This window comes from Thunnus maccoyii, chromosome 6 (genome assembly GCF_910596095.1).
Source record: "Thunnus maccoyii chromosome 6, fThuMac1.1, whole genome shotgun sequence".
NCBI classification, from domain to species: domain Eukaryota; kingdom Metazoa; phylum Chordata; class Actinopteri; order Scombriformes; family Scombridae; genus Thunnus; species Thunnus maccoyii.
Genome location: NC_056538.1, coordinates 34571058 through 34583883, shown reverse-complemented (window position 1 = coordinate 34583883; position 12826 = coordinate 34571058). Strand labels below are relative to the sequence as shown.

At 39.0% G+C, this 12826-nt stretch overlaps 1 protein-coding gene and 1 non-coding gene across 2 annotated transcripts; both read right to left on the bottom strand.

Moving 5' to 3' along the window:
* Nucleotides 1-3032: 3032 nt before the first annotated feature.
* On the bottom strand, nt 3033-7556 carry polr2d (RNA polymerase II subunit D). Its single transcript, XM_042414199.1, has 4 exons — nt 7226-7556; nt 5644-5824; nt 4906-5001; nt 3033-3339 (listed from the first exon to the last, which is right to left on the bottom strand). Exons 1-4 carry the CDS (start codon nt 7302-7304, stop codon nt 3261-3263), a joined length of 435 nt encoding a protein of 144 aa, XP_042270133.1. The 5' UTR covers nt 7305-7556; the 3' UTR covers nt 3033-3260.
* A 1914-nt stretch (nt 7557-9470) lies between these two features.
* trnag-ucc lies at nt 9471-9542 on the bottom strand. The gene has a single exon. It is a non-coding gene; the product is annotated as a tRNA-Gly (tRNA).
* Between the last annotated feature and the right edge of the window lie 3284 nt (nt 9543-12826).

Below are 12826 nucleotides of genomic sequence, written 5' to 3'. Positions count from 1 at the left end.
TCTCTCTCTCTGTCTCTTTGGTCGCTAATTTCATCTCTGATGGTTAAATGTCTCTGTGTGGCCGTTGTGTGAATTTATCTCCTTAACAAGAATGCAGCAGAGATATATATATAATGTGTTGTGGGTAGTTTGCTTGTTGAAGTTACAGTGAGCTGTCTGGACTCACTCATTCATGTGGACTTGATCCCGTTTTTAATTGAATGGTTGTTCAGTCACCTGTTGATATTGTATGATTAGTGTGCAGGAGGTCTGACTGATTGCTTCTGACAGTTCATTTAGTTTGTTTTTAAGCTGAGCCGTATATTGAGTAATAAGCTTAAAGTAACTAGAATAACAAGTCTTAACTAGTGGTGTAAAACTTTGGAATAACTCGAACGGCTTGGATTTATAAGCCCCGAAAGTTGCAGTGCCACATGAAGTTGCTATAACTTTATTGTAAATGCTCCAGTCTGCACCAAACTTTACATGTAAGAGTCCCGGCCTGAACACGTCTACATGACAATATTCCATTCCAATTTCAGTGAAGCAGCCCCAGCAGCAGGCAAAATGATGGACAAAGGAAGAGATGTTTATCTCCTTGCACTTTCTGAAAAGAGCCAGTATCTGACGACGTCTACATGCTCGTGACAGAAGCCCTTCGATTGCACCGCGGCCCGACCTGCGCGGAGACGCGAGGGCCCGTTCGACGCTGCTTGCAGCTTTCATTTTATAAAAGGCTGATGCTGATTGTGTGTATTGTGTCATTTGTTCTCCTTTTCACTTTTCATGTGTTCGTCTCATAATAAAGTTCTTTATACTATAAGTGCTGCTGAAGTCTTGATCCCTTCAGGCTTCTTTCTTTCTTCATGTACCTTGGAAGTAGGTGAAGTTGTGCCAGAAATGCCTACTCTGAAAATAATAACCCTCCCAGTTTAAGTGAAACTGAACAGAGTTGCTGAGAATCCTGAAGCTGAAAAAGTATTTTCTGCTGATGTACATCATGAAATGCTGATGAAGACCGTATACACTAAATTCTGGTTGGCTGATGAAGACCATGTGACATTTACATTCTTTTACATCGGTTTTGTGCTCCAGTTTAATTGTCTGTCTTTGCCTTTTTTAATTTCAGTCAAGAGCTGATTCTCATCCACCAGGTTTTTATGGTGTTTCTTAATGTTATCTGGTTTCAACATTTTAAAGATAAGACTAACGCTGGTCCTTCTGCCTTTCTTTGGGCTTCCAGGTGCAGTGGTTAGTTAGCAAAGTACATTTACTCAAGTACTGTACTGAAGTACAGTTTAGAGGTACTTGTACTTTACTGGAGTATTTCCATGTGATGCTACTTTCTACATTTCAGAGGGAAATATTGTACTTTCTACTCCACTACATTTATTTGACAGCTTTAGTTACTTTTCAGATGCAGATTTGACACGATGGATAATATAACAAGCTTTTAAAATACAACACATTGTTAAAGATGAAACCAGTGGTTTCCAACCTTTTTGTCTTTTGACGTCTTACAAAAAGCAGTGTGTAGTCGGGGTCACATTTCACATGTCTATGAGTTGTTAACAGCTCCACCAAATAGTGATTTTTCCCTCTAAACTTCTCACATGCTTTCATTTCAATAAATGTTCAAATGATCCAATATTTCAGCAAAAATCAAAGATTAGAGAAAAAGTCCAAAAACTGAAAACAGATTTGTGTATCAGAACTTTGTTTTTTCTTCTTTCCTCTCCCATTAATCATCTCACCACCCCTCAGATTTATCTGCTGACCCTTTGGAGGGGCCCGACCCCTAGGTTGGGAACCACTGGACTAAACTAGCTAACTGTATATAAAGTAGTGTAAACTAGCTCCACCTCCAGCAGCTACAACAGTAACATGCTGCTCTAACACTGATGCTTCACTATTAATAATCTAATGATGTCATATATAATAATATATCAGTCAGAGGGACCAAACCACTACTTTTACTGCAATACTTTAACTACATCAAGCTCATAATACTTATGTACTTTTACTGCAATACTTTAACTACATCAAGCTCATAATACTTATGTACTTTTACTACAATACTTTAACTACATCCAGCTCATAATACTTACGTACTTTTACTGTAGTAGGATTTTTCTTGCAGGACTTTTACTTGTAATGGAGTATCTTTACGTTGCTGTATTGGTATTTTATACTGCAGTAAAGTACTTCTTCCAGCTCTGGGTTCTGGTCTCTGTGTTGCAGGTTTGGGGGTCTCAGCCTGCGTCGGGCTCATGAACAGGTTCTGGAGCAGCGGCCGTTCATCCGACCGAACGCTGGTTTCTGGAGGCAGCTGATGGACTACGAGAGGAAGCTGTTCGGCAGGAACTCGGTCCGGATGGCGATGACGTCCGGCGGAGCCCTGCCTGAAGCTCTGGAGGACACGAACACCACGGCGGCGTACTGCGTCAACATCTGAACGACCACAAACTAATCAGACATTAAACACTCTCATCGTTTTGTTTCTTCCCTCTGAGCTGCAGCGGAAACAGCTGAATGTTTCCACACCTGCAAACTTCACTCACAATGTGGCAGAAAAAGCAAATTCTTTGCTTCTTGTTTGTCAGTAAGAGATTTAGATACTTCAGTGATGTCGGGATTATTCTGTTTGACAGTTAAAGGTGTAAAACAACAAACTCAAGTCGGTGTTTTCTATTTTTTAATGAAAAGAAACGTCCAGAAACATGTGGCTACCTGATAAAAACTGTTTTTAAAAAACATCCTTTTAACTCTATTTTCTAAATCCTCCATCAGTTTGTCTGAATGATGTATTTGTGCAACTGTTACACAAAAATTTAAGTTTAAAATGTTAAATTCTGTAAATGAGATTAAACAGATGCTGCTGTTCAAAGTCCAAACTGGTCTCATATCTGTTTACTGATCAGATCAGCTGATCAATTGATCAGGTTTCTTTTTAGTAAAACTACTGAACTAAGAGCAGAGTTGGAATAAACAGATCTGCAGTTTGTGAGTGAAACACTGAAACGAGCTCGGCTGTGATTGGACAGAAACGATGTAAAAAAACAAATCAATTTATTGTGACAGAAGAAGAAACGATCAGCTGATCGTCAGGAAACAAACCACCTGAGTGACGAGGCGTTCAGGGACACCTGGTGCCTCAGAGTGATGTCATCAGATCACATGATCAGGATCAGTCAGTTCAGTTCAGTTCAGTCCTGCTGGACATGAAAACCCTGCAGAGACCTGGTGGAGGTCTGTGTGGATCCTGGTCCTGGTCCTGGTCCTCAGTACTGGAAGCTTCTCTTGGTCTGGATGTCGTCCAGGATCTGCTGCAGCTCCTCATCTTCAAAGCGCCCCTCCAAACTGAAACACACAGCTGCTGGTCAGATCCAGAGTGTAAACACACCACAGTCCAACATTCAGTCTGCCACGAATCACTAAAACCTCGTTTCCACAAGTTCAGCTACTTGGAACCACAGGAACTAAACCTGGAACTAAAAGTCCTTGTTTGTGTTTCCTGTTTGAGGAACCAGGTAGATCCTGCAGATTAGACTCATGATGAATTAAAAAAGGAATGAAAGCTGAAAAGCACTGAGCGTCTGACTCCAGTAAATCATCTGCTGACTGTTTTTATTTCTGCTTTAAAACCAAACAACATGAAACAATCAGAACATAAAGTTTTATTTCTCGCTACCGCCGCTCCCTCTCTCCATTAACTCTTTAGCTCGCTCGACCACCGTTGTTCCCTGAAATTCCTGCCTTTTGGACAGTAACCCCCCCCAGCAGGGACTTCCTGGTGGGTAAAACAAACTTCATTTAGACGCAGGTTCCTCTGGTGGAGCAGCTGAGTTCCTCTAAACGTTCTTAGTCTCGGAGGAAGTTCTGTTTTGTTCCTTCTGTGGAAACATTTGAGAATCTGGAACCGAAGAATATTCAGCATTTTTTCTTGAGAAATGAGTAAAAACGATTAATCAATTATCAGAATAGGTGGCAATTATCTGTTGATCGACCGATCGATGCAGCTCTAGATTTTAGAAAAAAACCTGAATTAGATTAAGTGCTTTAATTATTTTTAAGTATTTAATGCATCCATGTATTTCATGCTGTTTATCCGGGTTTAGGTCGTTATAATTGATTAATGATGTCATCAGGAATTATTGTTATAAACTGCTGGGAAATGCTGTAAATGTGCTGTAATAAATAATCTATCAAACAAACATTAATTTACATTCTATGTGGTTTAAAAAGGAATTAAATGTGACTGAATCTGCAGAAACTCTGTTCAGATCAAACAGACCATAATAATATAATAATCATTAAACATCCTGATGAATCATGTGTTCTCTGAGCTGAACATGTGCAGTTTGTCCCGAAGGAAACATCAGATATTTACTGATGATCTGAGCAGATGTGACGTTTGAAACAAAACACCTGAACTCTGTATTTCCTCTGTGATCAGTTGAAACCAGACGCTGAGCGTTTCTCTGATATATGAGATACACAGAAACAAAAACCAAAGAGATATCAGAGTGAAACTTATTTCCAACAAGGTCCCAAGATGTTAAAACACAAAGAAACACAAAGACATTCGATATAAAAACTAAACAATCCTGAAAACAAACAATTTAAACTATAAAACTACAAAATAACAGATAAAGTAATGATGTCATTGCAGATTTGATTATAAATCTGTGACTCTTCCATTAATAACTGCTGATCCGACTCCTCTCATACTAAACATCTGGACGTGTAAACTGAACATCTGGCTACAGTGTTACCTGTTAGAACAGGTACTGAGGAGCACAGTGACGTTTCACCCAACAACCAATCACACGGCTTCAGTCCAGTCTACATCACCCCAACACAGACCAGATCAATAATTACTGATTATTGATCCCAGGTGTGAGTGTGTGAGGGGGTCAGGCTCACCTGGGGATCAGGGCTTTGGCCTCTTCAGCTGCTTCGGGACACAGATTGGCCAGACTGGACAACTCGAACTTGTGAAGCTTCTTCTGCAGGAGGAGACTGAAGAGACACAACAGATCAGACTCACCTGAGACTCACCTGAGACTCACCTCACTGTTTACTTTATTTGTATTTATTTCACCAGGAAGTCTCCAGATATCTGAACTCTTTGAGGAGAGACGAAGCCAAAATGGCTGCGAGAGATAAACATCAGTGTTTCATAAAAACATCATTAATTTACAACTAAAACGCAACCTGAGACACACACACACACACACACACACACACACACACACACACACACACACACACACACACACACACGTATACATACTGTTTACATTTATTTACTGTGTAACTGATCCTGTGGAAACAAACATCTTTATAAGTTATAATAATCAGCTCATAAACACGTTAATATCAACTTTAAAAGAAGCAGTTTAGTTTTCTTTACGTCTTTTTAATTCTTTTAATTAGTAAAGTAGGATAACTGTAACTGTAGATAATCAATCACTGTGGGATCAATATCAGCTTCAATCTAAGAACAGCGGGACTGTAACTAACTACGAGCAGCAGGAAGCAAACTGACACGTTAACCTGAAACCAAACAATTAACTGTCAAAACAGAATGATTGTCTTGTGATGTCATCAGCTTTAACACGATGAGGATGACGCGGCGGTCACATGACCGTCGGCACTGACCTGCGTACGGCGGTGATGGTCTCTCGGTTCTTGAAGCGGCTGAATCGAGCCGTGTAGTTGAGCGTCTTCATGAAGACCTCGGACAGCTCCTGCTCGTCCTCGGCGCTCTCGTTCTGCTGCTTCCGATGTTCCAGCAACATGTGAACCTCCGAGTTCAGCAGCGTCTCCGAGTTCTCAAACTCTGAACAGACAGCAGATCCATAATCAATCTGATCCATAATCAATCTGATCCATAATCAATCTGATCCATAATCAATCCGATCCATAATCAATCTGATCCATAATCAATCCGATCCATAATCAATCTGATCCATAATCAATCCGATCCATAATCAATCTGATCAGTTTCAACTGTCAAACAACAAACTTCAGATTTCAAATCAAACACAAAAACAAGATCGAAATAAAGCAAATTAATCTGAAACTATTTTACTACCTGATTGATCGATCGATCGATCATCTGTTATCAGTTTCTCGAATGTGAAGATTTTCTACTTTTCTGTTTTTATTATAATTATTTTATTATTAAGTGAACGTCTTTAAGACGTCAGATGGATTTTGGGAAACACTGACCGACATTTTTCACCTTTTTCTGATATTTTATGGACCAAAAATATAAAAATAAAAACCATCAGTGATGATTAAAGGCTCAAATTATTTAATACGTATAAAAATAAAATATCTGAAATAAACGTCAATTAGTTTCACATATTTGTCGTCACTTCCTGTCAGTTTATAACAATCATTGCCGATAATATCACTGATAATGGATGAATGAAGGATTGATGATGGACGGATGAATGATGGACGGATGAATGATGGATGAATAATGAATGAATGGATGGATGGATGATGGATCAATTAAAAACTAACTGATTTATTTAAAGTCAGAGATAACTAACGTTACAGCCTACAAGATAGGAAACATATTTAAGATGTTTGTGAATTAAATTTAAGGCTTTTAAAACCTTTTTTAAGAAAACCTAAATGATCCTGATATTTAATTGTTTTGTACTTTGCTAATAAACGAGAGTTAGAAGATGAGAAACTCGTTAGTTGCAGCACTGATAATTATTATCCACAGAAACTAATCACTGCATGATGAAGAACAGATGAAGATGAATATCTGTTCTTTTAAGACCCCAACTAGGGTTCACCGAAGCTTTACGGGGGTCTCTCTCTCTCTCTCTGTGTACTGTGTGTCTCATCATTTCATTCATTTTAGTGAGGAAAATAACAAAATGTGTCATTTTTAAAGCTTTCTTTATCTTTCTTTATAAAACTTAAACAGTCAAATGATGATAATGATGCAGAAGTTTAAACACAGCTTCAGTTGAAACAAACAGAACTCAGAATAACAGCGAGAAGATACTGAATGTGTCAACAAGAAGCCTGTTAGCTATTTATGATAGTTACATAATAATAATAATAATAATAATAATAATAATAATAATAATAATATTACAGAAATGTGTGCTGAGTAACGGTCAGTCGGTGTGTGTCTGTGCTGAGTTACAGTCAGTCGGTGTGTGTCTGTGCTGAGTTACGGACAGTCGGTGTGTGTCTGTGCTGAGTTACGGACCTTTCGGGAACAGCAGCTGAGAGGCGTCTTCTTCAACATCACCGACATGAGCAGCAGCCGCGCCGCCTCCGGCCGCCATGACAGCTAACAGCTAACAGCTAGTAGCTAACAAGCTAACAGCTAACAGGCAGCGGCGGTAAGATGGCGGACAGAAACAGCAGCTTAAACTCAGACTGAAACTCTGACTTCCTGAGAGTCCTGCGGCCTGAAGAGAAGCTCCGACAGTCTGAACAACAGTCTGAACAACCCGCTCACAGTTCAGCCTCACAAACAAACAACCATCTCCGAGTCACAAACCGACCACTTCCTCTTTGTGTGTGTGTGTGTGTGTGTGTGTGTGTGTGTGTGTGTGTGTGTGTTACCGCCACCAGCTGGTGTGGAGTGATGATCAGACTCTATTGTCGGTATTTATTGTTAGATCAATTTTTTATCTTTCAGATTCTTTTCATATTTCAGAACATGCCCTCCTGTTTCTTCAGTATTCATCTGTCTGTATTATATTTACGTGTTCTGAACAGTGTGTAGTTTAGTCCAGTCTGTGTAAATCGAAGTCTTAATATTATTGTCTCATCTCTCCTGTTTCTTCCTCTTCCTCTCCTCTTCCTCCCTTTGCCTTTGTCTCCTTTCCTTCGGTCTCTGCTTAATGATGCTCTTGGTTTCTGTTTTGCTGAAGCTAACTGTTAAATCACTTGATACCAAAATGTGCTGTGTTGTGTGTTTGTTGTACTTCTATCAAAATGTCTGTTCTGCTGTCTGAACGACTGTAAACTGGCTGATGAGCTTCAATCTGAAAAGATGATTGTTGTCAGTGGTTCTGTATCTTCTTTCCACTGCTGTTAACAAACATTTCTCCTGTGTGACTGATAATAACTTCTCACTCATCCTTTTCTCTGCTTTGAGATGAAACTCACTGTGCTAACTATCAATAACTGCCTGTATGGTATGTGAACTGTAAATAAACTCCAATCCTTGCTCTTCTTTTCTAATAATGTAAAATCTACTGTGAAGTATCAACAGTGATGCTGCTGGACGAAAGTTTAACTGAGAGACTTTCTGTGTCACTGTCCATCCAAAGCTTTTTGTTTCCCTCCTTTTCCCAACAAGGTTTTAAAGTGTCTTGTGTTGGCTGTAAATTAACCAAGTAACCCAGAAAGAAAGACAGAAAGAAAATGAATGAATGAATGAATGAATGAATGAATGAATGAAGAGCAGGCTGGTGTTGATCCAGCAGGTCAGTCTGATGTTCTCTTGTTGTGGAAGACAAACAGCTGTTTCAGTTCTTTTCCTCTGAGCGGTTATTAAACTGTTTATTAATGACTTTATGAAGGAACTGCTGCCTACAGGAATTATGTTTGGTATCATATTGAAAGATAAAGGACATAAAGTTATCCTAAATACTTTTAGAATACTTTGTAAATTCTGTTTATATATGTCAAGATTCAGAAAAACTAAACCATCTTTTTGTACTTTTCATAAATATTTTATTTACTCACAAAAAAAGACAGCAGAAACTGACCACTAAATGTACATAACTACTGTACGTCTGTCAACCCTTTGTCTTTGTATTTATTTATTTATTTGTTTGTTTGTTTTTTCTTATTTTACTGAACTTTTATGTAACTCTGTTTGATGCCCATAAATCTGTACACTTAATTTACAAAACTGCAGTTATAACGTGTTATGTTCAAGTTATTAATAAAGTTTAAAAGAAAAAACCCCTAACAGCTACCAAGAGAAATACATAGTGATTTAATTTATTTGAAAATAACTCAATGGACGAGAATGTTTGCTTTTTAATTCAACTATTTTAATTTTTTGGTAAATTCCACAAACATAAAATGAAACTTTACCTGATTTCTAATTGAGTCAAGATGCAAAATAAAAAAGCAACAAATACCCAAACAGCTTTAAAAACATATAAAATTATTGACTACTGTTACTTGATTTTTTTTTATTTTATTTTATTGAATGTAAAAAGTTTCTTTCACATCTTTACCCAACATTATTTTTATTTTATTATTTCATAACTGAATTCCCGCGCTTTGTTTCCTTCTTGCTTCTGTTACTGTTTTTGAATTTGACTTTTGTCAATAAAGTTGAGAAGAAAGAAAAAAAACGAAAAAGACGCTGATTAAAAGTCAGATTTAGTGTCACTTTTCATTCATAAAGGAACCAAACATGATGAGTCTCTTCCTGCCCGCTGTGTTCAGTGTGTTCAGTGTCAATGTTCACGGAGGAAAAGTTCTGCGTTGGCCGGGAATCGAACCCGGGTCAACTGCTTGGAAGGCAGCTATGCTAACCACTATACCACCAACGCTGCTGTATACTGATCTCCGACAGTCTGAACCAGTCAGTCAGAGATTCACGAATCAGATTCTGGTTTACAATATAATATCGATCCGTTAAACATCAGCTTCATGTTAAACACAACGACGTCCGTTTCCAGCACCGCAACACGACCAGACTATCAGAGTCTGGAACCAGAACTATCAGAGTCTGGAACCAGAACTATCAGAGTCTGGAACTAGAACTATCAGAGTCTGAAACCAGAACCATCAGAATCTGAAACCAGGACCATCAGAGTCTGAAACTAGAACCATCAGAATCTGAAACCAGAACCATCAGAGCCTAAAACCAGAACTATCAGAGCCTGAAACCAGAACCATCAGAGTCTGAAACCAGAACCATCAGAATCTGGAACCAGAACCATCAGAGTCTGAAACCAGAACCATCAGAACCATCAGAGTCTGAAACTAGAACCATCAGAATCTGCAACCAGAACCATCAGAGTCTGAAACCAGAACCATCAGAGTCTGGAACTAGAACCATCAGAATCTGGAACCAGAACCATCAGAGTCTGAAACTAGAACCATCAGAATCTGCAACCAGAACCATCAGTCTGGAACCAGAACCATCAGAGTCTGGAACCAGAACTATCAGAGCCTGAAACCAGAACCATCTGAGCCTGAAACCAGAACCATCAGAGACTGAAACCAGAACTATCAGAGACTGAAACCAGAACTATCAGAGTCTGAAACCAGAACCATCAGAGTCTGGAACCAGAACTATCAGAGACTGAAACTAGAACTATCAGAGTCTGGAACCAGAACTATCAGAGTCTGAAATCAGAACCATCAGAGTCTGAAACTAGAACCATCAGAGTCTGAAACCAGAACCATCAGAGTCTGGAACTAGAACTATCAGAGTCTGGAACCAGAACTATCAATGTGTGAAACCAGAGCTATCAGACTCTGAAACCAGAACCATCAGAGTCTGAAACCAGAACCATCAGAGTCTGAAACCAGAACTATCAGAGTCTGGAACCAGAACCATCAGAGTCTGGAACCAGAACTATCAGAGCCTAAAACCAGAACTATCAGAGCCTGAAACCAGAACCATCTGAGCCTAAAACCAGAACTATCAGAGCCTGAAACCAGAACCGTCTGAGCCTGAAACCAGAACCATCAGAGCCTGAAACCAGAACCACCTGAGTCCACCACACTGTGACACAGATACAGTGAGCTGCTCGGTGGCTACAGACAGAAGCTCAGATGAAGATGAGACCGAGAGGAAGGAAGCAGAAAGAAAATGAAATGAGATTTACAGTAAGAGACAAGAGACACTGTCAACGGGAAACATGATACTGGAAGGTATCATGAACACAAATAGATCATGTGATCTGTTGTCTTTCCTAAATTCATTAATAAACAGTTTAATAACTGAAATATCTGCTCCACATGGAACAGATTCTGATCTGCATATTGAATATAAATATTAAAGAAAACAGACAACCTGATGCTGAAACATATTTATTGCAGATAATTTAGAAATCTTGAACTGATCCGACTGAAACACGGATCATCAGGTCTTCATGTCGACGCTGCTGATGATCACGTCACGGATTTGCACAGACAAAGTATCTCCTGTAGTTACAGCTGTAATCGTTCCAGTATCCGTACCCTGAAAAACACGAAACATCCACTCTGACAGCTGCTTGCAGGTTTATACAGATTGCTGCTAGCAACGAGGCTACATTAGCTGCCATCACTAATAAGGGAGTTGAGCTCACCAAAATTTCTAAACTTGTGGATGATTTGAAGAAGTCGGTGGAGGGACGATGTGTTTCTACTCTTCAAAAAGAACCCTCAAAGCTGAACATCGCATGGACGACATGGACGAGGCTGCTGATAACCACATAACGGTGCTGGAAGCTTCATGTGAGGAGCTGCAGGTGGTTAGCGGTCTCCTCAGAGATATAGTGAAGGACTTGGAGTGGCGCTCTCACAGGCTCAACATCAGGATTGGAATCACACTGTACATCATCTAAACTTGCACATATTTTTAGGTATATTTTTATAATACACATGTATATCCTATTTAGTATTTAGTGAAAATCTTCTTCACAGGAAGAAAAAAGGAGATTTTGATACAATGCACTGTTCATTTCATGGACTTTAAAAAAAAAAGTGCTTTGTACTATTTGTCATTTGCTGCCATATTGACAATGATGTCATGTAAATGCATTTGACCTCTGGTCTGGAAGATCTTGTCCTAAATGTTATGTTTCATTGTAATTTTTCTTTGTAGAAAATCTCATTGCTGCCATTCTGACCTCTCTGGAGCAAAGAATTAGACTTAAACAGTAAAATGTTGATGCTCTGGAAAATTATAATAATTCTTTTACAATTTTCTGCCATTTTTTTATTACAAAACGGAAAATAAATGGCAGATAAATTGGTAATAAAAATAATCTGTAGCTGCAGTCCTACATACCTTAATGAGCATGAACTTGTGCATTGGCTTGTTGTGACGGCCCCTGGCTAACCTACCTGAAGTGTATTGATGCTGGTGTGGTAATGAGTTGTTATATTCTTGTGTGCATAAAGGTAACTGGGAGAATGTGTGTGTGGCAGCTGGTGTCTGTAATCATTCCTCCTGTTCATACTGGATATTAAAAGATCCTTCAAATGTTCTTTCAATGGAAGTGATGGAGGCCAAAATCCACAGTGTGTCCACACAGTCATTTAAAAGTCTGTGTGAAGCTTCTATTCAGCTTCATCAGTCTGAGTTAGTCATATCAAGTGGATATCTGACACATTTACAGTCTTTTTAGCATCAAATTCCCTCTTTGTGTTTCCTCGGACAGTGTTTCCCTGTTGAGCTGCAGGTGGAAGTATAATAACAAAAAGAGGAACTTTGGCACTAAAAAGACTGTAACGTTGAAAGATATCTACTTGATTTGACTCATTTGGAAGCTTCATATTAGCTTCAGATCAACTTTTAAATACATTTTTGCACAGAAGGAGGACTGTGGATTTTGTCCTCCATCACTTCCATTGTAAGGTCATTATGAAGGGATCTTCTAATGGTCAGTATGAACAGGAGGAATGATTACAGCAAGAAGACTGTTGGTTTAAGACTGACTTGAATTAGAGTGCTGCATGTACTCATAAAACTGGAGTCATTTAAGGTGATATATCTATGTTCAAACCTTCAGATGCTGATGATAAATCATTCAATATCAGTGAGTTGGAGTTAAGGCCTTTACACACCTTCACCCACTCATTAAACAGAGTGAATCTTACTGACGTCACAGTCGTG

Bases quoted from the DNA above. Each gene is read 5' to 3' on its own strand.
- polr2d (XM_042414199.1), bottom strand. From the start codon at position 7,304: ATGGCGGCCGGAGGCGGCGCGGCTGCTGCTCATGTCGGTGATGTTGAA. The intron at 5,825-7,225 runs GTCCGTAACTCA...CTGTCTGTTCAG, and splicing joins TCAGCTGCTGTTCCCGAAAG to AGTTTGAGAACTCGGAGACG. The intron at 5,002-5,643 runs GTCAGTGCCGAC...GTGTCTCTTCAG, and splicing joins ACCATCACCGCCGTACGCAG to TCTCCTCCTGCAGAAGAAGC.